Source organism: Littorina saxatilis, linkage group LG13 (genome assembly GCF_037325665.1).
Source record: "Littorina saxatilis isolate snail1 linkage group LG13, US_GU_Lsax_2.0, whole genome shotgun sequence".
Taxonomy (NCBI): Eukaryota; Metazoa; Mollusca; class Gastropoda; order Littorinimorpha; family Littorinidae; genus Littorina; species Littorina saxatilis.
In genome coordinates, this window is record NC_090257.1 from 8,224,270 (window position 1) to 8,251,769 (window position 27,500).

Consider the following 27,500-nt stretch of genomic DNA (forward strand, 5'->3'; position numbering starts at 1 on the left):
ACACACACGCACGCACACACACACACACACACACACACACACACACACACACACACATTCACACGCCCAAAAGTGTACAAAACACCACATAAGACTGTTCTGACTGCAGCGAATAACCAAAGAATTAAATGTATCGTAGAAAGAGCTGACTACGTCAAAACGCACCAAGCCAGAAGTTGCCATCCAGGTCACCAAACCCATTGCGATAGTCTGTCCAGCCCCGGTAGAAGTCCACTGAGGCGTCCTTCCTCCTCTGGAAAACCTGTGTGGAGAGAGAGAGAGAGACTTAGACTTAGACTTAGAACATTTTATTGACATAAAGGGTAAACATTTTAAGCCAAGGGCCTAATCTTACAACGTGCCCTTTACATTCACACTAACACGTGAATATAATTATATGGTAATATTTATTTAGTATACATTAGACAGAACTGTAAGATTCACATGATTATGTCACCGCGGGTGTGTACTTACAGAGAACAGTTTAGATGGGTTTTTTTAAAGAAGATTTAAAAATATTTACAGATTTGCTAGTTTTAACATTCGAAGGAAGAGAGTTCCACCTTGACGGCCCAGCAAAGGCAAAACTAGTTTTATATAGATCTACACGGGTCCTTGGTAGTAGATATTTATCTGATCCGTACCTCTCAGGAGCCTCGGTTATGAATGGATTCAAGTATGGTGGTGCTAGCCCATGGAGTGCCTTGTACATTAACACTGCAATGTTATAGTCAAACTGCTCCTGCAGTGAAAGTAAACTAGCAGCTTTAAGCTTTTCTGACGTTGACAGATACGGGTTATTAACAATTAGCTTTGCCCCTCTTCTGTGCAGGGAATTTAATTTTTTAAGCAGATTTTCGCTCGCACCGCACCATACAGTAGAAGCATAATAATTATTGATAAAAGATTGGCAGTGTGCCACAAAAAACATTTTTAGACCTTCCGCTTCTACAAAGGGTTTTAATCTGGATAAAAGATACAGATTTTTGGAGAGCTTTTTGCAAATATTATTGATATGTACATTCCACCGAAGCTCCTGGTCAACTACGATTCCTAATACCTTGTGTGATTTAACCTGCTCTATGGGATCAGTGTTCAGCTTAAGGTTAAGAATAAGGGGTGCTCTCTGGTGTTTCTGTCTGGATGTTATGACCATACTATTTGATTTCTTAGGGTGTAATGTCATTTTATTTTGAACGCACCATTTAAAAACATCATTTATTCCCTGTTGTAGATCGTATTGCACCTGATTTAACGTTTTTGAGGACGAGTGAAGGGAACTGTCATCGGCAAAGAGCTCACAAGACACATTGTTATTTTTTATATGCAAGGGCAGGTCGTTGTTATTTTTTATATGCAAGGGCAGGTCGTTGATAAAAATGCAAAATAATAAGGGCCCCAAAATAGAACCTTGAGGAACTCCGCATTTTAAGTAACCATCGCCTGAATATTGACCGTTTACGTAGACGCGCTGGGTTCTGTTTGATAAAAATGATGTAAGCAGGTTTACCGTGTGACTGCTGTGCGTGTAATACTCAAGCTTGCGAATGAGAAGAGTATAGTCTACTGTTTCAAAGGCTTTCCTCAGATCGAGGAAAACGGTACCGACGATTTTAGAATCGTTTTTTTTTTGAGAGAGAGAGAGAGAGAGAGAGAGAGAGAGAGAGAGAGAGAGAGAGAGAGAGAGAGAGACAGAGACAGAGACAGAGACAGAGACAGAGACAGAGAGAGAGGATCGTAGAAGATTCAGATTATCTCGTGTCAGCATTAAGACTTGATTCATGGCGGCTCTCTGTCTCTATATGTCTGTCTCGACTCGCGAGACTTTGGAGGTGTTTGGCTTGATGGTAATTGACAGACTTCATGATTACATGCAGCTACCTTCAATTTAGTAGACCATACATTCCACAGCAGGCTTCAAGAATATGCCAGACTAGCTTTGAATAATTTGTTGGAACTTGTACTTGTACAGGGATCGCGTTTACGCACGATTTTTGCGTATTTGACGCATTTTAAAAGTCGCTGACGCGTTTTTTTCGCCGCGCCGCATAAGCCATACGCAAAAATATTGTAACTTTTTCTTGTCTTCACGCAGCGCTTTTGCTCTGACTTAATAATCACCCGATCCTGAAACTGACTATAGGGCTCGAGAAGTGACGACACACATGAAATCTGCGCGTCAAAACTAAAGTCCGTTTCTTTTTTTTTTGCATCGAAGTATCGCAAACGAACGTAACGAGGGTATTACCAGATAATGTCTTGTCGGATAATGAAACAGACATTAGCTGCTCTCCCATCTCGCGCTTCCAAAAGGCGGAAAGTGTGTCTAGTCGTATTAGAGCGGGAAACAAACTCGCAAGGCCCGAAGGTTGGAGACAGCAGGGGTGTTATTCGACAGGCGTGCGCGGAGTTCGACAGGAAAACTCGCCGTATTTAGGTAAGGAGTGTCTTTAAGTCTTTCGTGCGTGTTTTGTTTGTGTCTGTACGTGTTTTCGTAGTACGCAAAAATATTGGTCCGTGACGCGTTTTTTTCGTTTCGTTGCGTATGACTTACGCGTTTTTTAAAAAGCTAGCGCGATCCCTGCTTGTAGTAAGCAATTGGTTGGAACTTGTAGTAAGTTTGTTGGTCATTTTATACATCAAAACTCCTTTGTTGTAAATAAGTTTTTCCTTCAGAGATGTTCACATATTTAAATCATATACTCACAGAGTTCTATTTTTGAGAAGTGCTAATAAGATTGCTCGTTTATGTAAGCTAAAAAAAGTGTTAATGATACATGATACAAGCATTTTCTGGTAGGAAGTCTTTTATTCTACTTAAAGGGTATATTGGGAAAACATAGCGGCGGTGGTGGGGCGATGGCTGTGGTGGGTCCGTGCCGTCAGAATTCGATCACACTAAAATAATTAAGCAATGCACAGGGCAAATAAACGATGTTAGCACAGTCCTGCACAGTCGTTGTCGTGTGGATTTCATGGCTATAGTATTTGCACGTCCGCCGAATCCAAATGTGTTCGTCGCGGAAATTTCCTCGCTATGTTTAGCACTATATGACACAGGTAAAACTCGGCCGCCTTTTGAAAAGTTCGTCGTAAAAACCGCTAGTTTAACAAACGCATCTTCGTCTTCGCTTTGTGCGTTTTAAAACAGATTACTTTCCTTTTGGTTGTGTCCTTAATTGATCTGACCTACTTAAAAAGCTGCCAGCGTGTCAATTAGTGACTATATGGTAATTTGAATCAGTTCTCCTGTTCTGCTGTGACACAGCGAGCTACCACAGAGCTACGTTTTGACAGCTAGCGAGAAAACCCGGTAGCGGTCAAAAGATACGTTTGTCGAATTTACGCCATGCAAACCATCACCAGGGTAAATTTACTGCTTTCTACATATAGTTAAGCTCTTTGTAATTCGCAAGTTAAAATAAGTGTACATTGCAAATGCATTTACGAAACTAAAGAAGCAACTTCACCAGTTCATTTGCTTAAAGGCAAAATAGCCTTGTGCAGCGATTGGTTCTTTTAAGGACACCACCACCACCCAGCAAAGAACATTTGCTACGTTTCGTAATTTCCCACAGACAATTTATTTTTTATTTTTTATCATATAACCCCATTCCTGTCCTTAAGAGGCCAACAATATGTATCCTTGTAGGACATTCATATATCCAGTCGTCGAGACAATTTTTTATATCCGGGATATGTGATCTGGAAAAACATACGCGCGCACACACACACAAAAACACACACACACACACACACACACACACACACACACACTTACACACACACACACACTTACTTACCGTCCACCCTCCGTTGTCTGTGACCTGATCACAGTAGACAGCCATTGACTGTCCAGAAACTTGGATTGTCCGCACGCCGCTTTGTGGATCAACTGCTAACCAGTCCTCACAGCTTGACATCTCACCTGGAAAATAATGTTAAGACTCAATGCAGCTGTTGTCTTTTACTTTCTTTTTTATGGGTCTCATGTATTTTTCTCAGTTAGTGGTCTATCACAACAGATCAAATCAACAGTCGTAAGCCGACGAGCATTCACTAAGGCAAGCCATTTTTTTTAGCATTCTTCTGAGCAAAGACATGTCCACATTAAGATCACTCAACCTCACAAATTTGAGCAAAACAAAAATGAACTTGTCGATATACGAGCAGTCGAACGACCAACCGATCGGCAAATTTAACATCTAATCAAGCAGTTAAAAAACCAAACAACAAATCTGATCTCTCTCTCCCCCCCCCCTCTATCTCCCGTCCTCCCAACCCTCATCCAAAGAAGACTCCCTCGACCCAACCACAATCAAGGCGAATGACTATTCAATCAACCGATCCATAAACTACACGTAAGGAAATAAGTGACAAAGCAGCTGTTAACAAAACAGTCTCTAACTTGTCAAATCAAACAACCCGCAACCACACTCAGCAGCCAGTCTAGTAAACAGTCGATAAACCTGTCAAGTACAAGTCAGTGAAACAAGTCTAGTAACCAGTCAATAAACCCTTTAAATACAAGTCAGTGTAACTAGTCTAGTAACCAGTCAATAAACCCTTCCAATACAAGTCAGTGTAACTAGTCTAGTAACCAGTCAATAAACCTGTCAAGTACAAGTGGGTGAAACAAGTCTAGTAACCAGTCAAACCTTTCAAATACAAGTCAGTGAAACAAGTCTAGTAACCAGTCAAACCTTTCAAGTACAAGTCAGTGTAACTAGTCTAGTAACCAGTCAATAAACCCTTCAAATACAAGTTAATGTAACAAGACTAGTAACCAGTCAATAAACCTGTCAAGTACAAGTCAGTGAAACAAGTCTAGTAACCAGTCAATAAACCAGCCAAGTACAAGTCAGTGTCACTAGTCTAGTAACCAGTCAATAAACCCTTCAAATATCAATCAATCAATCAATATGAGGCTTATATCGCGCGTATTCCGTGGGTACAGTTCTAAGCGCAGGGATTTTTAAAAAACATTTTTTATGCAATTTATATCGCGCACATATTCAAGGCGCAGGGATTTATTTATGCCGTGTGAGATGGAATTGTTTTACACAATACATCACGCATTCACATCGGCCAGCAGATCGCAGCCATTTCGGCGCATATCCTACTTTTCACGGCCTATTATTCCAAGTCACACGGGTATTTTGGTGGACATTTTTATCTATGCCTATACAATTTTGCCAGGAAAGACCCTTTTGTCAATCGTGGGATCTTTAACGTGCACACCCCAATGTAGTGTACACGAAGGGACCTCGGTTTTTCGTCTCATCCGAAAGACTAGCACTTGAACCCACCACCTAGGTTAGGAAAGGGGGGAGAAAATTGCTAACGCCCTGACCCAGGGTCGAACTCGCAACCTCTCGCTTCCGAGCGCAAGTGCGTTACCACTCGGGTACCCACTCGGTTACAAGTCAATGTAACAAGACTAGTAACCAGTCAATAAACCTGTCAAGTACAAGTCAGTGAAACAAGTCTAGTAACCAGTCAATAAACCTGTCAAGTACAAGTCAGTGAAACAAGTCTAGTAACCAGTCAATAAACCCTTCAAATATCAATCAATCAGTCAAGTACAAGTCAGTGTAACAAGGCTAGTAAACAGTCGATAAACCTGTCAAGTACAAGTCAGTGAAACAAGTCTAGTAACCAGTCAATAAACCTGTCAAGTACAAGTCAGTGTAACAAGGCTAGTAAACGGTCAACAAACCTGTCAACTACAAGTCAATGAAACAAGTCTAGTAACCAGTCAATAAACCTGTCAAGTACAAGTACGTATTGTAACAGTCAATAAACCTGTCGAGTACAAGTCAGTGAAACAAGTATAGAGAAAGGGAGAATGTACGTTCTGGCTCACCGATTCCGACAGACCCTAAATATTAACGCAAAATAGGCTTCTGGACTAAACTTTTACTAAAATGAAACATGCGACAAAATCAGAAAAATACAGTAAAGTAAGGTTGTTTTGAACCAATGCCGGGTCTGTCGGAATCAGTAACCCAGAACGTACATTCCCCCTTTCTCTTATACAACATTCTTAAGCTCAATACGCTCTCTCATTTACAAACTTTACTTCATGTGTTCTTTCACTGTTAGAATTATATCTGATACATGCAATGTGACTGTCTAAACGAATAGTTAACTCTTTACAAGTGATTCTATTTTTACTTTTTCTTCCCGTCCTATTTGAATCCCCTTTTTTAAAAACTGCTTTTTCAGATCTTCTATATCGATTGGCTTGTTATATTCAGCTCGTGTTTTTGTTTGAATACTTGCTTTCTTACTTTTGTAGTCATCAAAGTCTGTTTGTATCTGTTTGAATTCTTCGTCAGAAACTTTTGAATCTTCAAGTGCTTTACTGATAGACAGTTTTAGGCTAGACAATTTTGATGATGCAAGAGTGGAAATGGATTCGTGTTTTTCAAGCTTTTTCACAATTTTTTTCATTATAGCTGATGCTATAAATGATAAACCACCAACTGCTGCTGCGACACCACCTAGGATTAGAGAAACTGGAGTCCCTACTCCGGTAGCTAACAGAATTGTTCCCGTTACACCTGCAGCTGATGCAAGGATAGTAGAACCAGTGCTGGCATTAGAAAGGCTGTTGTAAGTTGTTGAGTACTTACGTCTAGCGCGAGAATATTTTTCTAATTCATCTTCTAGTTGTTTTTGTATATTACTAATGTGTGCCAGTCTGAATTGTTGACTTTCTGCTGCACTTTCATCAATATTAGGATAAAGCTTCACACTGCTAGTCATCTTTTTAATGCAAAATATAAAATATTTATCTTAATTCTCACTGGCCAGTGTTTCTGCTAAGCTTTGAAGCTGTTCATTGCTTAACACCTTATCTGTATAGTAGAAAGCAATCAAATCAAGATAAGTAAGATTAATACTTCTTATTTCTGTTAAATTATTTATATCTGCGTTAACAACAACATTTTGGTTTGACGTCTGTTTTTTTATTGTGTTAGAATCCTTTTGAACAGCAATAAATACTCTGACTTCTTCAACATTTAATGGTCTCCAGTTGAGATTTATTCCTCTCATTAGAACAGTGTTTGTGGTTTCTTCCCTTTTCCTGACAACTATATCAAATATCATAGTTGCATTCTGCCCTATTGGAAGCTTGGGTATAAAATCGACAATGGTGTCAGCGTCCTTTTCAACACTTTGTTTTCTGTGAATGAGATAGTTGTTCTTATGGAAAGGTTTAACTGCAACTTCTCCCCTGCTGTTAAACGCAGGAACAAGGCTAACAATTAGTGGTTTAGCATTGATTGACTTACGGAATGTGTCGTCTTTTCCAACAAGAGTGTATGGACTCACAAATTCAAACTTCATTTCCCAGTCAATCTTTTTTATAACAGGACTAAGTACCCATTTTTTATTCTGATGTTTCCACATGTAGTATATGTCATCGACAATTGGATCAGGTACATTAACATCACGGATTTGACCTAGTTTGAGGAATCTTGGTTTCTTTTCATCGTCGATTTCCTTTCTCTTGTAATAACCGGTGTCTGTAAACTCGAATGCATACACCGCACCAACTTCAGCATTGCTCTCAAAGTCGATAGCGTCTGCTAAATCTTTCAACTCTATAGTTGAACATGCAACAGGATAAGCTATTGTAGGTCCACTCGACATTTTAATACTCAATATTTTATGGAACTATTTCCAATGTAATGTTAAACAAACAATCAACTGGTTGTCCACTTTGATTTTTCAGATCAATGTGTAGGAATTCATGACACCCTTCCTCCAAGTCCTTGAACTGAAGTGTCTTAAATGTTGGCACGTGCATTTTACAAAAAGAGGCATCACTCGGTGGAAGAATCCTAAGCAGATCAGAACGCTGATCATTAAACAGATTATAGGATGTGTTAAGCTCTCTCATGTGAACAAACAGTACACTGTTAACATCCATGTCAATGGGACGTGTTCCCTTGTATAAATTTGTAATTCCAAGCATATCAAGGAGTTTGGTTGGAAACTCAACGTTTACTTCTCTAGTTTTGGGCATAGTAAGAGTAGCAATGAGACTTGCATGATTTAAACTCGCTGTAATACCTACTGGAGCAAACAATTCTTTCTCTAAAGTGCAGAAGTCATAGTAACCATCTTCTACAGAATGTGTTTTACCATTAATTCTAACCCAGTTGTTAGCCTTTTTTTTACTGATATTATACCAAGTAACCTTGTACATAATTTCATGCAGTGCAACTTTCATTCCTCCATTTTGATTGTTGATAGGGTTTGCAAGTTTAACTGGCACACTAGTCTTCACATTTGTTAGTGTGATAAACATTTTTTATTCAACAACAAAAATGAGTCAGTATAAATTCAACAAAGACGTTAAATACAAAACTGGACCATATTACAATCCAAAGACTATTTCTTTCCATGAGTTGGACTTTGCTGTAACAGAAACACAATCCATTCGCGTTAAAGTGCCTGACCCATTCCATTCTTACCTAAATCCCCCAATCAAAAATGATAGTGTTCCAAAGATGTGGAACTCTCACCCAATTCAGTTCTATCAGAATCAGTTAAACTTTGCAATATTCTGTGCAACCACAGGATGTGGAGTGTCCTATGCAGACCACATGAATAATTCAAACTTACTGACAAAGTGTGTGTACACATTTCACGTTTACTATCAGTGCAGAAGAATCTTGTCTGAACTTCAGGCACCAATGCCGCATGAAAAGAGCTGGAACCCATTCAACAATAGGATAAACATGAAAGTGTATGAGCGTCTCTGCAATGAATTCAATATAGATTTTAAGACCGACTTTAGGCAAAAGCAAGACAAAAACCATGGCATGGGAACACTATATTTATGGGGTGTCCACAGGAGGTATAATTTTGATTACTGGCCAGGTCATACATCTTTTTCTTCAAATGTGCAGGTACAGTTAGGATCAATAGAACAAGAGCACCACAATGCATGGACTACTTTTATATTAGACACCGGCAAAGGTTTCACTGGATCAGGTGTTGAAAGGATCAATGAATCTATCCGAACATATGCGTGGTGCTTGCTAGGCTCGCAGGCACAGACACGATCAAACATAATGAGAACAAGCACAGGGTTTGATGCACAGAAACAGTTGTTATCAAATTTAGAAGATGTCATAAACTCTGCAGTTGATCTGCCTTCCAGCATCAAAAGGTATCAAGACTCTCTCCGTTATGCAAAATCAAAAGTTGACTTTGCTGTTGGTAACTGCCTTTACATGTTACCTTCTGATCTCCAGCTGCAGATTGGAACAATAACAAATTATAACAATGAAATCATTATTGCTAGTGACACCCAGCCGCTTGGAAAGGGTGAAGAACTGAATTCAGAAATCAGAACGATGCTACAGCCATATCACAATGAACAGAAACAAAGCGTGACAAGTGAAGATCACGCTGCAGGTGAAGATCATTCTGTCACTAGGGATGATCAAGCTGTTAGTATTAGTGATGATCATGAATCGCAGAAGACTGCTCTAGTAATTGGTGGAGTGGGTGTAGGCTTACTTTTGCTTACTCTCTATCTCTTGTATAAGTTGATCAGCCTCATCTGCAAGTTTATTAAGATCTTGCAATGGAACAGATTCTATTTGAGTAGCAGTTGGTAGTCCTAGTTCTGCTTGTTGAAGTAAGGAAACAACATGGGAAGACGATGACCGTGTGCTAGGCACAATATCTAATTGCCTAAGTCGATTAGCAGTAAGTTTTTGTTTTAGTGAAACTTTTGATAGAAACTTAGCAGGATTAGATTTATATGTAAGTTGGACTTTTTCTCCTTTATCGCTAGTTGTATATAAATGATTTGCTTCCATTTTGAACTGGTTTGGATCTAAAACATCAGGTTCTTCTCCTAAACTTTTGTAGAAATCTCTAACTTTACCTTCCAGAAGTTCATGTCGTGCCACCTCATAATGCAGTGAATGATGGTAGGGAACCAAAGGGATTGCTTCGCTCATGTCGTCCGCTGGCTCAAATAAATCTTCAAATCCACCTTCTGCCATTTGTAACTTATTTTTTATTTTGAAAATAAAAAAAGATGGCACAATCGTTCGGTTCTGTTCTTGATCCTTACAGAAGGCTGAAAGAACCTCTCGGGGTAAAAGGAATAAGGCAAACAGTTATAGTTACAAATAATCCTTCTACTATTGATCAGAATGAAATACTTACTGTTAGGTTTCCTAATCTAGGTAAGAACGATGTTATTGTACCAGGCACTGTAAGACTATCATTCAAATTAGAATTAGAATCTGGCTCAGATGAAAATAGGACTTTGGCTTATAATGTAGGAAGAGCAATTGTGAGGAAGATTACTGTCAAACTGGAAGGGCGGGAAGTGATGTCATTGAATAATGCAGATGTTTTTTTAGTTTACGCAGATAATTGGTTGACTGACAATGAAAAGAAAAACAGAGTGTTTCAAGGGATTCAGTCAGACAATGGGATAAAAGTTAGAATAGGAGCAGGAGATAAAGCTGACAACAAAAAAGATAACGCTGTCAATGTTGCTTTTGGAAACAAATTTTGTATTCCACTTGACTTTGAACTCATAAATTCACATCCTCCCTTCTATCAAGGAGCATTGCGTGACAGGCTGTCATACGACCTGACTTTCAATAGTTATGATCGTGTTATGCTTTCACAAGACCCGGAAGCAAAGTATAAGGTGTCTGGAATTTCTTTAGAGTTTGATGTTGTAAACCATCCTGAACTGGCTAGACTTATAGAAAATCAGTACAGTTCTAAGCTGCCTATCTATTATGAAAGAGTGTTGAATCACAGTACACTTTCAAAAAGCCAGGCTGATCCAATCTGGAACATTAACTTGAATACACCAGCTAGGTCAATGAAGGGAATACTTATGTTGTTTGAGGAACCAAAAGATTCATATGAAAGGCAAATAGAAAAGTTTTACAATCCACTAATCAATAGAGTATATTGCACAATTGAAGGGCAGCCAAACCAAATATTTGCATCTGGCATGCTGCCATACCAACACTATGATGAAGCAAGAAAGTACTTTACTGGAGGAAGATTGAAAGACCCAACATCTGATCTTGTGGCTAAAGATCTACATTTACACGGTGTTGGCGTAGAAGATTTCTTAACAAATAAATATGCGTTATGGCTGGATCTCAGAACAACTGACGACAACAAACTGCATGGAAGTGGAAGGCGAATTGAAAACGGATCAGAAGGAATCACAATACAAATTGAAAAGGAAGTAGGGAGTAGTAGTAAATCAGTTAAGATCTACGTGTTTGTTGTGTCAGATGCGCAGTTAAACATCTCTGAAAGCAGATTACAGGATATTGTTTATTGAACGTGTTAAAATGAAGTATCTAGATTTTCTTCCAAAAGATCCACACTGTTCTTTGATTTGTGGGGCAACAGGTTGCGGCAAAACAAGATATGTTTTGGATTTATTACAGACTGTTTACATAAATCACTTTGAACACATAGTCATATTCTGTCCAACCATAAAGCATAACAGAACATACAAGGAGAGAAAATTCATATGGTCTGATCAAAATATATTTATTGTAAATCCTTCTGATCGTCTAAATGTTTGCTTGGAGCATTATTTCGATCTTTTTCAGAACACGCCAACACTGTTTATTATTGATGACTGTGCAGCAGAACGTGACATTGTTAGAAAGAAAAGTGCACTAGCAAAGCTTGCATTCAGTGGACGACATGCATTAATATCAGTTTGGATATTAACACAAAAATACAATGCAGTTCTGAAAGACTTTAGAGAGCAACTCAAAACAATAACATTGTTCTATTCAAAGGACCGTGACAGTTTTGAAGAGTGTCTTCGAGAAAATGATGTCATTGAAAACAAACAGGAGAGAGAAAGAATAAAGAATAATCTGAAATCTTCTAAGCACTCAAAACTGGTTTTAAAAACTGATCAACCAGTTCAGTATGTATGTTTGTAGAAATCCTTGCTAAGTTCTTGTCAAGTTCTTACTCAAGTTCTTGTCAAGTTCTTACTCAAGTTCTTGTCAAGTTCTTACTCAAGTTCTTGTCAAGTTCTTGTCAAGTTCTTGTCAAGTTCCTACCTAAGTTCCTACCTAAGTTCCTACCTAAGTTCTTGTTAAGTTCCTACCCAAGTTCTTACTCAAGTTTAATTACTAGATTTTTATTTTATTCTGCATCAAAATAAAATGAACTGTGATGAATTGCTGATGCAGACTGCTACAGATATTGAAATCTGTGACAGTAGGACTATACCTGATAAAAAAGAAAGATTGTATTCACTTGCTGTTTGTGGAAAAACAAAACACTACCTTGGGCAGCAGTTAACTGTGGAAGAAGTACAACATCTTTCCTCAGAAGATATAGAAAAGTATCATGGACGGTATGAATCAGTGCTTGGTTCTAAGATGGTTAGAAGTATTGGACAGACTGTTATAGGTTTGTACACAAAGATTTTTGGACATTTTACACCTCTCGACTCGGAGGAAGACTTAACACATGATCTAACTCATGACCCTGTTGTTTCCAAGTCCCTCGAATCTCTTGCCTGTGGCCTGTATTATCGATTTGGTGCTTTATTAGTACCATTTGTTGCTGGATTAATTACTTTCAAACACATTAATTTTCAGAATAAAAAAGATGACGGATCAGTTGAAGCAGACAGTGGAGCAGACGAAAATACCAGAAGTGAACACAGTGACAAAGAAACCTGGTAGAGTAGAAGCAGGAAAAAAACTAGCCGAATGGAACAGACAAAAAAAGTTAAATCAAAAGGCAAAGCAGAACATTATGTCTGAAGTTGAGCAGACACCAAACATTCCTGAAGTGACTAAGGTCACACAAACTGATCAAGAATTAAAATCTTCATTTCTATCATACAGAAAAGTAGCTGTAGCAGCTGTTGTTGGAGGAGGTGGATACTTGCTTTACAAACTTTGGCAAGGCAAATATAAAGTGTCAGAAAAACCAAAATCAGAAACACCAAAACCAACAAACAAAGCAGTACAAACAATAAAAAAGCCCACAGTAGTACCTGCAGTGGATTCATTTCATATGGAATAATTTTAATATTTTAATTTTGATAACATAAAAATGAGTTCTGAAAAGACAATAGTTAATCTAGTTTATCACGCTGCAGTGATTGGAGGCTTGAGTGTAGGTTACACAATGCTGGGTAAAAGTCTCCTCAGAATGAAACCAGCCGACTTGGGAAAGTTAGACTTCGAAGACGGTGCTAAACTAATTGGTGTTGTGACAGCTTCCTTTGCAACAAAAGACTTCCTGGTGAAGCAAGGAATTATTCCAGAAAATATAAACATGTAAGACAATAAAATGGCTAGCTTGGTTATGATGGTGGGAGGTGCGATTGTAAATGCGCTTGCATTTTCTGGCAGCAACTATTTGTTTTCTAAACTGCAAAATGGTGAAGAGAGGGAAAGGCACAACAAAGCCATGGAACAATTGGCGAAAGCACAGGATGAATACGAGAAGAAACGAATTGCGCAGTTAGACTTTATGAATGATAAACTCAGGCAGCAAGGACATGCAAACAAAACCTTTGCCAATGTTGATGCAGCCATTCAAGAATACTATCTTGTAACTGGAAAGAAAATGAAGACAAGTGCTCCTCCAAAACTGGGTGACTTTTATCAGCCTTCAGAAGAGCAGAAGGTGGGCGAGATTGTTTTCATTGTTATTGGTATGGCTGTTGTTTACTTTATTGCGCGTGCTGTCAAATCTTAATATTCTGTCATTTAAAAAACCATGAGTGATGCTTTGTTATCTAAAATATATTATTCCCCAAAAGGATACTGGAAAGGAAGAACTGCTATTGACAAGCTCAGTGACGCAGCAGGTGTTTCTCAAGATATAGCAAAGAAATGGTTGTCAAAGCAGGCAGTTTGGCAGATCTATTTACCTGCACCAAGAAAAATTACACGACCACACTTTGTTAACATTAAACCGAATGACACTCATCAAATAGACCTGCTGTATTTACCGCATGACACAGTCAGAAGGAAGAAATATAAGTATGCACTGACTGTAGTTGATGTTGCAACAAGATACAAAGATGCTGAACCGTTGACAGAGAAAAGTGCTATAGCTACAGCTGTTGCCCTGCAAGAAATTTACAGACGTGGACCACTAAAGTATTCCAGAATGATTCAGTGCGATGATGGTAAGGAGTTTAAAGGAGCTGTCAACCAGCTTCTGTTAAAACATCATGTTACAGTGAAGAGAGGTATTCCAGGAAACCACAGGTCACAGGCTATTGTTGAGAGCTTTAACAAACAGTTGGCAGAAAAACTGTTTTCATATCAGTACCATCAGGAATTTTTGGACACAGAAAGTAAATTGCGTAACACTGAATGGGTCAAAAGATTACCATCAGTACTTAGAGCAATGAATCTGGAGGTATTTAAAGCTACAGGGTTAAGACCAGTTGATGCAATCAAACAGAAAACAATACCTGTTGCTCCAAAGTCAACAACACCAGTGGCATTACTACCTTTCAATCAGAAAGTCAGATATTTATATGCACCCGGTGAAGCTGAGGGTGACAGCAGGAAGCGTGCAACGGATCCAATCTGGAGTATTGACATTCATGAAATCAAGAGAGTAGTAGAGACAAATCCACCTATATATTACTTGAGAGAACCAGCACCGCAAAGAGCCTTTGTAAAAGAGGAATTACAATTAGTTCCACGTGGTACAAATGTTAAATGATTTTTTATTTCAGATTTTATAGTGTTAACAAAAATGGAAGCTCTGAGAAAGAATTCTAAGCAACTTCATTTTTTTAATTTATATTTTTATTTTGAGTTATAAAATCAAACTCACAGCGATGGAAGACTCTGTATTAGAATCTTTATCGACAGTATTTGACACCGTTGAATTACAAGTAACGGATCCTCAAAATGTGCAGTCCAGTGTGCAAGACGCCATTGAACAAATTCCAAACAATTTGTTGATTGAACCTCCAGTAAAAGTGCAGATAGTCAGTTTAATAAAATACAAAACAGTCAGTGATGAGGTGCTAGAAGTTCATGTTTCAACCAGACAACTAGCACTTAATTCTATGGCAGAATTGAATGGAAACTGGGCAGATGAAATGATGAAACGGTTTGAGCAAGCTGCAGAGGATGCAAAGATGAAAGGATCCGGATGGTCAGAAGGTGAAATTCTAAAAATAGAATTGAAGCTAAGTAAATTTGCCCCCATCAGAGGTAGAAGTTACATACCTTTACCTCCTGCTCTTGTCAAAAAACGTGCTGTGCTGAACATAAAGAATGATGATGACAAATGTTTTATGTGGTGTGTTCTGGCAAGACTGTACAGTGTAAAGAAAAATGCAGAAAGAGTGTCTAACTATCATGCATACAGAAATAAACTAAACTTTACTGGTATTGAATTTCCTGTCAGCATTACAAGCATTGACAAATTTGAACAGCAAAACAAACCCATCACCGTAAATGTTTACACGTGGGATGAGGAAGATGAACTGAAACCAGTCAGAATATCAAAGAACTCACCAACGATTGGTGATTGTGATACTAACCATGTTGACATGTTACTAATGACTGATGGTGTAAAATATCATTACACTTTGATTCGTACAATGAGTAGACTGATGGCGAGCACAAGCAATCACAATAGTAAACAAGACTTTTGTAGGCGATGTCTCTTGCGTATTCCATCAATTCATGCAGCACTTATACACAAGCAACATTGTAAGAGCGTTGATGATGCGGTTGTGAAGTTAACAACACCACCGCCAGACAGCAAAGTGTATTTTAAGAATGTATGCAAACTACAGAAAAATCCTTATGTTGTTTATGCTGACTTTGAATCTATCATTGTGCCATATGAAGGACCTTTACCAAAAGACCTACCTAAAACAGTAACTCTAAGTAATCATCAAGTCTGTTCATATGCATTTATTGTTGTTAGTTCAGATGGTAAACATTCTAAACCGCAATTGTACAGAGGACCTAATGCAGCAAAGAACTTCTTACAGCAAATGAACCAAGTGCGAAATGACTGCTCCAAACAACTGAATCTTTCAGACATTGTTATGAAACCTGAAGACCAAGAACAGTTTAACTCTACCACACAGTGTTGGATATGCGAACAAAGTCTAACACCAAACACAGACAATCCAATAGTAAGAGATCATGATCATGTAAGTGGGCAGTTCCGAGGAGCAGCACACAGCAAATGTAATCTACAATTAAAGTTTGATCCTAAGACTTGGAAGCTTCCAATCTTCTTCCATAACTTGCGCGGTTATGATTCACATCTGATCATGCAGGCAGTAACTGATGAATACAAAGCAAGATGCATTGCGCAGTCTTCAGAAAAGTACATGGCCTTTACTCTGAATAGTTTACACTTCTACGATTCTGCTCAACATCTGATGGGAACACTTGAGTCTTTATCTTCATCACTAACTGCTTTCCCAATCACATGTAAGTACTTTGACAGTGACTTAGTTAGAAAGGGAGTCTATCCATATGAATACATGGATTCGTGGGAGAGGTTTGATGAAGATGAGTTACCACCAAAGGATGCTTACTTCTCGCGGCTGAAGGGTAAAGGTATAAGTGACGAAGACTATGAACACGCTAAGACTGCATGGAATAAATTAGGATGTAATACAATGGGTGATTATCATGATCAATATTTGTTGGCTGATGTTTGTTTACTTGCAGATATATTTGAGAATTACAGAAGAACATGTATGAAGCACTACAATCTAGATCCTTCACATTACATATCTGCACCAGGCATGAGCTGGGATGCATTTCTTAGATTTACAGGAGTAAAGATTGACTTGCTATCAGATCTACCTACACTTCAGATGATTGAAAATGGACTACGTGGAGGAATCAGTATGGCTTCACACAATTACTGCAAAGCCAACAACAAATACTTGGACGACTTTGATCCTATGAAACCTTCTAATTACATCATGTATCTAGATGCAAACAATTTGTATGGTTGGGCAATGTGTCAGACGCTTCCACTTCGGAACTTTAAGATCTATTCAGGACCATTTTCACAATGTGTTGTGCTGACAATATTAAAAGCAGGCCCAGACAGTCGAAAGGGATGGATACTAGAAGTTGACTTAGACTATCCACTATCACTTCATGATCTACATAATGATTATCCTTTAGCGGCTGAGAGGTTAAAAGTAAACCCAAGAGAACCTCCAAAGCTGGTGCCCAATCTGTTTCACAAAAAGAAGTATGTGTGTCACTACAGACTGTTACAGTTTTACATTAGACATGGATTAATTTTGAAGGCTGTTCATCGTATAATTTTATTTGATCAAGAACAGTTTATGAAACCTTACATCATGAAAAACACAGAACTGAGAACCAAAGCCGCTGATGCATCAGAGAAAGACTTTTTTAAACTGATGAACAACAGTTGCTTTGGTAAGACAATGGAAAACCCACACAAGAGAAAGGATGTTAGACTTGTTACAAGAGAAAATGAGGCCATCAAGCTGACATCCAAACCACAGTATCAAGACTTTAAATACTTTCATGAACAGCTGTATGGTATCTTAATGAAAAAACTTGTAGTCAAGCTTGACAAACCAGTATTCATAGGCTTTACTGTGCTAGAGTTGTCAAAACTGTTGATGCTTGAGTTTTTGTATGATTATTTGAAACCAAGATATCCGAAATCGAGAGTACTTTACACAGACACAGATTCATTCTTACTTGACATTCCAGCGGATGACATTTACAAAGATCTAGAAGCTGAAAGTCCTGCAGTAAAAGGAAAAGATTCTTTTTATGACACTTGCGACTACCCTAAAGAATCACCATTGCACTCAAATGTTAACAAGAAGGTTATTGGAAAGATGAAAGATGAAATGAATGGGAAGATAATTAAGGAGTATGTTGGATTGCGTGCAAAGATGTACAGTGTTGCAAGTGAGAAAGGGGTGGTTAAAAAAGCAAAGGGTGTAAGCAAACAGGTTGTAAAGTCGAGCATATCGCATGATAACTACAAGGAAGCACTGTTTCAGAAGCGAGTGTTTCACCATGACAACCCTAAGATCAGTTCCGCGCTTCATCAGATCAACACAACTATTGTAAACAAGAAATCTTTAGATGCTAATGACACAAAGCGCGTTTATTCATCACCAGAATATTCTTATGCAATTGGCCACTGGAGAACAAACGCGGCTTCAAATAGTCTGAGTGTGTAATAAGAATTTTTGTCAATCGGGAAAACCCGCTATGACAGCTTTGTTTTGACTGCAGCGGGGAAAAGGACGTTGCTTGCGTTGGGGAAGTGTTTGTGAAAGGGGAGTAGGCTTTGTTGAGTTTCAAAGCAGCCACCAAGTACACTTATCAAAAGCTTGAATAAAATAAACAAGTCAATTGAATAAGTTAACACTCGGCGGCCGCCCGAAGGCAGCCTAAAAAGTTTATTGTAGGGCGTTGAAGCAGGGTGAAGCAAAAACAATAACACAGCTGAAGCAGGGTGTTGAAGCAGGATGATTAAGAAGACAGCCAAAGCAGGGCAGGCGCAGCAAACCGTACATGCATGATCGTTACTATATTTAGAATCACGTCATTACTATTTTTGAAACCGTACATGCATGATCGTTACTATATTTAGAATCACGTCATTACTATTTTTGAAACCGTACATGCATGATCGTTACTATATTTAGAATCACGTCATTACTATTTTTGAAACCGTACATGCATGATCGTTACTATATTTAAACACTTGTCTAACAGTGCAGGCGCAGTGTGATACTTCTGTTGTTGCGCACAAACAAGCACTGTAAGTCTAAGACTGGGACTGTTGGAGCTCTGATGTGAGAGGAATATGCGGCGTTTCTGACCAGTACTCTCTGTACTCTTCGATCTGGAGCATCTCTTCGATTTGTTTAAGTTTGCCCATGATAAAACTGATTGGCAAACCAACAGTGGTAAATCGCGGAAATGCATAAAGCGATCTAGCAACGGCGCGTAGTCTACGCGCATGAACATCGGAATAGCCAGTTTTTGCTTTCAACCAGTCAGCCCACGTTTCTTTCATTCTCCCTTCTTTTCTTTGCTTCTCCTGCCATTGTTTGCACTCAATCAAAAACTGTCCAAACTGAATGTAAATTAAGATTTGTTGTGCGTCCTGTCTTTTGAGATTTCTCATCCCTTTTTGCAGTCTTTCCACAATATCTTTTTCATTTTCTGCTTGAGCAAAATAAGCATTTGTGAAAGCTTCTGTGGATATAGCATGGCTAACATCTGCTTGGTTTGAAACGAGATAGTGATGTAAATCACTTGGCGTTGTTGGTTCTACTCTCTTTTTCTTTCCGTCTTTTTCTTTGAACAAATCTTCTATCTTCCTTTTTGGTTTTTTGGGCAGTCTCATTAATCCTTCTGTTTTAGCCTTAACTGCTATTAAGGCCATCTGCTCAAAATATTTTCTATTCTCTTCTAGTACATGCTGTTCTTCTTCTGTCCAAAATTCTGATGGTGTTGGCGCTGGTAGTGGGACATTACAAGCTTGTTCCATGTCAGGTAGAATTAAAGTTGTTGACCGCCTAGAATAATCTAACAATTCTTGATGAACATTTTGCGATTCAAGAAGCTCTTTCTCTAATTCTGCAGAAATACTATCTTGCGACATTCACCTTGTTAAATTAAGCACTTTTTTCACTGAAACACAAACACGTCTTCACAGAACAGCACCACAATACGAAATGGCGAGACAGGTCTGCCTGGTTGCTAACAACACAAACTAGATCGGGTTACTATCAACACCAAGTGTTGGGCGGACGTGACGTGAATGGTTACTATCACATGATTTAATCTTGTCTTGCCATTGGAGGAATATAGAAGACAGGCTTGCTGTTTGTTTTTACCAGATCAATACGGTAGTTATGGCTTGCCGACGAAGGGCAGATTGGATCGAAACACACGCTGGCTGCAACTAGTTAATATTTCAATGGAAACTAAATTTAGCGTTGCACAGAGAGAAAGGGGGAATGTACGTTCTGGGTTACTGATTCCGACAGACCCGGCATTGGTTCAAAACAACCTTACTTTACTGTATTTTTTTTGTATGAATTTATGCAGTATTTTTCTGATTTTGTCGCATGTTTCATTTTAGTAAAAGTTTAGTCCAGAAGCCTATTTTGCGTTAATATTTAGGGTCTGTCGGAATCGGTGAGCCAGAACGTACATTCTCCCTTTCTCTCTAGTATAGTTACTAGTCAATAAACCAGGTTTGACAATGCTTTTTTTTTGGACAAAACAAATATCGTGTAATAATTATTTATCTTTTGTGTAGATATGCCTACGTTTAGATGTAAAGTGAACTGTCCTGTTGCAATCTTGAAGTTGGGCCTTCGTCTCCTGCAACTGGGCCTTCCTCTCCTGTTGCTGAGCCTTCGTCTCCTGCAACTGGGCCTTCGTCTCCTGTTGCTGAGCCTTCGTCTCCTGCAACTGGGCCTTCGTCTCCTGTTGCTGAGCCTTCGTCTCCTGCAACTGGGCCTTCGTCTCCCGCAACTGGGCCTTCGTCTCCTGTTGCTGAGACTTCGTCTCCTGCAACTGGGCCTTCGTCTCCTGTTGCTGAGCCTTCGTCTCCAGAAACTGGGCCTTCGTCTCCCGCAACTGGGCCTCCAGAATTGTCAACCTGACGTCCTGGGCGTCCAGCTGGGCTGCAGCGTTCAGGGGGGAGGTAGCGGTCAGACAGCGGACAGCAGGGGCGGAGGGGGGCAGGTGACAGGAATAGTCGCCTCTCTGGTCAGAGGTGGACACTGACAGGACGAACGTGCCATTGTCATCGAAGCTGCTGTTCGTCACCTCACCAGATGGTGTCTGTGAAAAAATAGTCGACATCGAAATATTTTAATCTTTGTCAAGGGTAACCAAAAGTAGACACCTGGTCAACCAACGAAAATGCACAAGTTGTGAAGGTGGAGAAAAGAAAGCATGGACTGTCCTCGGATCATCTGAAATAAAATGACGTTCGGTCGTGGAAGGTCGTTCTGTGTGTTCTTTGTGACAACCTAATGCCACAGTAGCAATACGACTTTGTGACTGTGAGACACAGATTTTATACATAAATAGAGACAATCAGACAGACAGACAGAAACACATACACGCACACACACGCACACGCACTCACACAAACACAAACACGCACACACACACACACACACACGCACACACACACACACACACACACACACACACACACACTGACCGTCCAGACGACATCAACAGGGGGTTGACCAAGGTCCACAAAATGACCACAGTTAAGTGTCACTGTCCAGTCCTCTGTGCCGTCATCACGAACCACGTCATTCAGTGTGATGTGTAGGTCGCCATCTTGAGTAGCTGGGGGTGAGTCTGCAACGATCAGTGACTGGCTAATAATATGACATCTGCCACATTTCATTTTAAACTACGAACGCTTTCTTTTATTTTTCCTGACACAAGTGATCCACAATTGTTTAATTTACATTGACTTATAAATAAATGTAACCCTAATTATTTCAAATATTATAAAATGTTCACACTGAAAAATAATGCAAATAGATAAATGCGGTAATCGTGCTGAATGGCACTTCTGTGCCTTCGCCATTGCTTGCTGGTAGTTGATGCTCATAATCAATGGAAAACAATCACATGAAACAGCCAATTACCGGTAACATACAGCGCCACCGTCCTTTCCGCAGAAAGAAGAGACAAGTCTGCCTGCTTAAACTGCACCTTCACCGAAAAGTGGCCGGAATCCTGAGGTCTGGCACCATGTAAGGACAGTCCCGCGTTGGGTAGAAAGCTAAACCTCTTCTCCGTCGTGTAGAAATGTCCATTTTGCCAGGTTGCAATTTGAGTTTTTACCTTGCCAGGTGCCTGTGGAAAATAATTATTGTCTCTTTTATTTCATGATATAAGACACTTCTCTTTCCCAAAGCAGTCAGGTTCTAACATCTAGATCGCAAAATATGTATTTGATCCATCAACATTTCGCGGCAAGCGATATCAAAACATTTAGTCAATCTCTCCTGAAACTGAGAGATCGGACACCGATTGACGAAAACAAAAAAGAGACTGATTTCGCCAATATTTTGCGTGTGATTATTTCAGAGTGTGATGAAACAAGTATGAACAAAATGAGAGAAATCAATGGGACAGATTTGATGCTACACATTTTTCAAAATGATGACATGCCAAGATTGAGATAAACGAGGGTTGGGCAGTTGAATGGGGTTTCTGCCCGATCAGTTACAACCACAGGACCTACTTTGGAATTAGGATCAATCCCTGGTTTACGCGTGTTGTAATGATGAGTTTCTATTTGAATTATTGTAACGTGCCTTTCCGATATGGCTGGATATAGCGTAATTACGTCACGTTTTTGTAGGCTAAAATTAAATCAATTTCTCAATTCGCATGAAGATATTTTCAGAAGCATCCATTGGATTTCAACAAAAAAATGACACAATGCCGAGCAGGATACCTACAATCACATGTCTAAAAATGAGAAAAAAATTTGATCTTAAAATTTCTGCACAGATCTGCAAAACGTACCATTACCCCCATGTTGAAAAATGGCATCAGAAGAGGTAAAAGTGATCGTACTCTGAAAAATATGCATCAAGTTATATTCAAGCACTCTTTTAAAGTGTTCATCATCTGCCATATCTAAAAATAGATACAAGTGTATCTTCAGGAAGTTTAAAAATAATGAGAAAATTCGACTGAAATCATTAGCATTAGGACGAAACCGTGCGTGCGTGTGAATTTGTGTGCGTGTTTCTGTGTCTCTCCTCTTTCTCTATCTAACACAGATTTGTACACCCCCGGTATAGGGGAGTGTATAGGTTTCGGTCGATGTGTTTGTTTGTGTGTTTGTGTTCGCATATAGATCTCAAGAATGAACGGACCGATCGTCACCAAACTTGGTGAACAGGTTCTATACATTCCTGAGACGGTCCTTACAAAAATTGGGACCAGTCAAACACACGGTTAGGGAGTTATTGGTGGATTAAGATTCTACAAGGACTTAGAGAGAAACATATTCATGGTCAAAGGGAAATAACCTTCTCAGTTGGTGGCAGTGAGAATGGGTGCAGTGAGAATGGTTATTTCCCTTTGACCAACGGGGGTGTTTTTCCTACCTCGAAGGAATTTCTTGTTTTCATTCTTTTAATAAATCTTTATCTGTTGTCATAGTTAAATCAATGTTTCTCGGTATGTATGACAGTCATTTCAGGCAAATGTATGTATACTTGGATTTTTGTCAGTGTTCAAGAGAACGTCCGCATGTACTGGGAGAGAGAGAACGAGGGGGAACAAAAAGTAAAAAATATACATTTTGACTTGCAGGCATTAACGTTTACTTTGCCTTAGAAACAAATATGTAAGAGAGAAAGAGAAAGACAGAGAGGCACACCAACACAACACATACACGCGCGCGCACGGTAGAGTCCGAATGCAAATGAATTCACAAAAGAAAATAATAATTTAAATTTCCTGAAGATACACTTATCGCTATTTGCGGACATGGCAGAAGATAAACACTTTAAAACAGTGCTTACATATCACTCAACATGCATATTTTTCAGAGTACGATTACTTTTACCTCTTCTGGTGGCATGTTTCAACATGGGGGTAATGGTACGTTTTGCAGATCTGTGCAGAAATGTCACGATCAATTGTTTTTATGTTTTGATATGTGATTGTAGGGATCCTGCTTGGCATTGTGTCATTTTTTTGTTGAAATCCAATGGATGCTTCAGAAAATATCTTCATGCGAATTGAGAAATTGATCTAATTTTAGCCTACAAAAACGTGACGTAGGCACGTTACAATAATTCAAATGGAAGCACATCATTACAACACGCGTTAACCAGGACCTAATATCACCCCCAAAATAGGTCATGTGGTTGTAAATGATCGGGCAGAAACCCCATTCAACTACCCAACCCTCGTTTATCTGAATCTTGTCAGGTCATCATTTTCAAAATTCTGTAAGAGAAAGTCTGTCCGACTGATTTCTCTCATTTTTTTTACACTTGTTTCAGCACATTCCGAAATTATTGCAGACAAAATATTAGCAAAATGTCAGCGAAGTCGATTTTCGGGATCAATCGCTGTCGGATGTTTTAATGGAGGGGCGCTGGTTCTGTGCGACGCTTAGTTTTCGAGATAGGTGTGACCTGACGAAGAACAGGACGTCACATTCCTAATGAAAACGAATATATTGCAGGTGGACGCCGATGAGGCTGCATTTCTTCGGGGGGTGCCCGCAAAAATAGATCTACACGGTTCGAGCGGGACAGTTGAGCTCGGAACATGTTTGCATAATAGAGTGTCTTCCCTTTGTTCTTCTCGCGATAACCTTATTTTGTATGAATACGATTCACTTGCAAAATGAAGTACACTCTTCAAAAAAAAGTTAAGGATCACTTTTGTACAAGCACGCCACACAAAACAGACAAGACCGAATTCTTTCAGTTTTTAAAAATTATATAATTGAACAACCAAGGAGTAATGACAAACAAAGCAAAGATCGAACGCGGAAGCGACAATTTAGCTAGAGTGTTTCAAACGTGACAACCCTCGAAAACGGAATTCACAACAATGTGAATCAGAGTCAATAACGCGTGTGCCCTCCGTTGTGTGCCAGGCATTCAACACATCGTTGGCGCATGGAGTGGATCAGGTTGCATATGAATGCTCTGGGAACTCCATTCCACTCCTGCTGGAGCCATTGCAGCAGTTGACCCAGACTGGCAGGAGGAGGGTGATGTTGCTGTACCCGACGACAAAGCTCGTCCCACATGTGCTCTATGGGGTTCAGGTCCGGGCTGTTGGCTGGCCACAGCATCCTGTTGACCCTGGCCTGCTGGATGAAGGTGTTTACAGCTGCAGAGCGATGGGGAGGTGCGTTGTCATCCTGAACAATCGCACGAGGGCCGATCGCTTGGAGGGCTGGAACGACCAGGGGTTGCAGGATCTCATTCTGGTAGCGGACACCGGTCAAGTTGCCCACTACATGGTACAGCGGTGTCCTTAGACGTGTGCTGATCCCTCCCCAGACCATCACAGAGCCTCCGCCAAAACGCTGTCGTTCCAGAACAGCGCCTTCTGCGAAGCGCTCTCCGCGACGCCTCCACACTCGGATGCGACCATCAGCAGGTTCCAAGCAAAAGCGGGACTCATCTGTTAACAACACCTGAGCCCACTGCTGACGTTGCCACCTCACATGTTGAGTGCACCAGGCTCGGCGAGCTGCTCAGTGATTAGCAGTCAAGGTTGTTCCTCGGACTGGACGCCTTGCACGCAAGCCAAAGTTGTGTAAGCGGTTTCGGATCGTCTGACCATTAACAACAGTGTTGGTGGTAGCTTGTAGGCGTTGCCTAATGTTGTTTGCCGTAGCCATTCTTTGTTGCATGGCCTGCCTCTGAATGAATCGATCCTCTTTTTGTGAGGTGACTCTGGGCCGACCAGAACGTTGTCGCTCCTGCACTCTTCCAGTTGCGTGGAATCTCTGTTTTAGTCTGATGATGACAGAGGGAGCCACTGCAAGCGTCTGGGCCACTTGCTTGGCAGCAACACCGTCTTGTAGCCATCCTATTGCCCTTCTTCTATCCAAATCGCTCAATTTTTTTCGTGGGGGCATGTTGCTACTGTGCATAATTGTGTCAGCGTGTCAACCTTTAAACACAAGCTGGTGAGCGATGTTCATAGCCAGGACCCTGTTGTAGCACGTGCATCACAACGTTTTGCCCTGGCATGCGTTCCGCAAATTTCATGGGGCTATAAAAAATACCCTTTTTCTTCCAAAATGCAGAAGCTTTTGAGAAGTCCCACAAAGGGAAATAACTCTGCCTGCCAAACAAAATTCTAGGTCAAGACTCATTATTCATTTGTTAATTCAAACAAATTAATCTTTTAATTATTATGTCGATGTTTAATTTGTTGGCAATTATTTTATAATAGATCCGTTTTTTCAACCGATCCTTAACTTTTTTTGAAGAGTGTATACGACTTGGTGTTTTAGTGGTAAATGTAGATAGAAATGTGTAATACAGACAAAGCAAACAAATAAACGTGTTTTTCTCGTGAAAATGTTGCGTTGTGCGGGAGTTTGGGTGGCCACGTGATGTACACAAAGCAAAGTGCGGGACGGACTCTGCTCTGTGCTGTAACACTGGCAAGTTCAAAACACGAGAAAAACGATTTTGTTATGCGGGCAGCCACGGGGGATGTATGTATTTTCCAAATGGTTGTAAAATAAGTCTTGTATTTATCACCGTACTCAGGCCCTGTTCTTTTTTTCGTCACACCTAAAACCGTTATTTTTTGTGAGCGGCCCTGCATTAATTTTAATATACTCATAAAGGATAAGTCATCATCGAGACTACTAAAACCTGGCTAGCCCTAAGCCGTTAACCAAGACTCGGCGAAGCAGGCCATCATAATACATACTTTGCAGAAACCTTTCCTTTAACTCTGATCACATTTTTGAAATAAACATGACATATCCATATGAATTGGAATTCAGGAATGGATAATTAAGGAATACAATGCAATCATTCTTCAATATTAAGTAGGCTTGTTGTTGAAACCCCCCGCGGGTTAGGGGGAAGAATTTACCCGATGCTCCCCAGCATGTCGTAAGAGGCGACTAACGGATTATGTTTCTCTTTTTACCCTTGTTAAGTGTTTCTTGAATAGAATATAGTCAATTTTTGTAAAGATTTTAGTCAAGCAGTATGTAAGAAATGTTAAGTCCTTTGTACTGGAAACTTGCATTCTCCCAGTAAGGTAATATATTGTACTACGTTGCAAGCCTCTGGAGCAAATTTTTGATTAGTGCTTTTGTGAACAAGAAACAATTAACAAGTGGCTCTATCCCATCTCCCCCCTTTCCCCGTCGCGATATAACCTTCGTGGTTGAAAACGACGTTAAACACCAAATAAAGAAAGAAAGAAAGAAAGAAAGTTGTCTTCACCTTATGTCGATTTACATTTCCTAAACATGTAAATATGAATACACATTGTTGAAACCAATTCTTCAATATGTTAATAAACATTCGATTTTTATGACAATTTAAATGAACAAATTAATTTACGGAATTGTAAGCCTCCAAGCTGAAATGCAATCCCATCGTCCTGACTGAGTCAAAGAATGAGCTTTTGTAAGGAAGCACATCAAATCTAAATCGTGTAGTGAAGTCTGTGTACAGCCCATTCAAGGCTGTAGGTCAGTTACCTGTTTTCATCACTCGCAAATTGTTTGTGCTATACCTGTATAAACTCGGCCAAAAAATGTGCACCCAACACGAGACGTACTTTGGGTAATATTTTGGTTCATTACAGACCTGTATTTACACAATTTTATGCAATATTCCGGAAAAAGTTTTAAAACCCGTCACATGTGTGCTGACTAACATAAAAATAAAAATAAATCATGACTTCGCATGC

At 39.7% G+C, this 27,500-nt stretch overlaps 1 protein-coding gene across 1 annotated transcript in view; it reads right to left on the bottom strand.

Annotated features, from left to right (window-relative positions):
* LOC138983522 (angiopoietin-related protein 7-like) overlaps positions 1-27,500 on the bottom strand; it is a 33,694-nt gene that overhangs the window by 1,539 nt on the left and 4,655 nt on the right. Inside the window, exons 3-7 of the mRNA XM_070356784.1 lie at positions 21,707-21,917; positions 21,265-21,410; positions 20,357-20,876; positions 3,804-3,928; positions 166-262 (exon numbers count right to left, since the gene is read on the bottom strand). Coding sequence (XP_070212885.1) covers positions 166-262; positions 3,804-3,928; positions 20,357-20,876; positions 21,265-21,410; positions 21,707-21,917 — 1,099 coding nt within the window. The remainder of the gene's footprint in view (positions 1-165; positions 263-3,803; positions 3,929-20,356; positions 20,877-21,264; positions 21,411-21,706; positions 21,918-27,500) is intronic.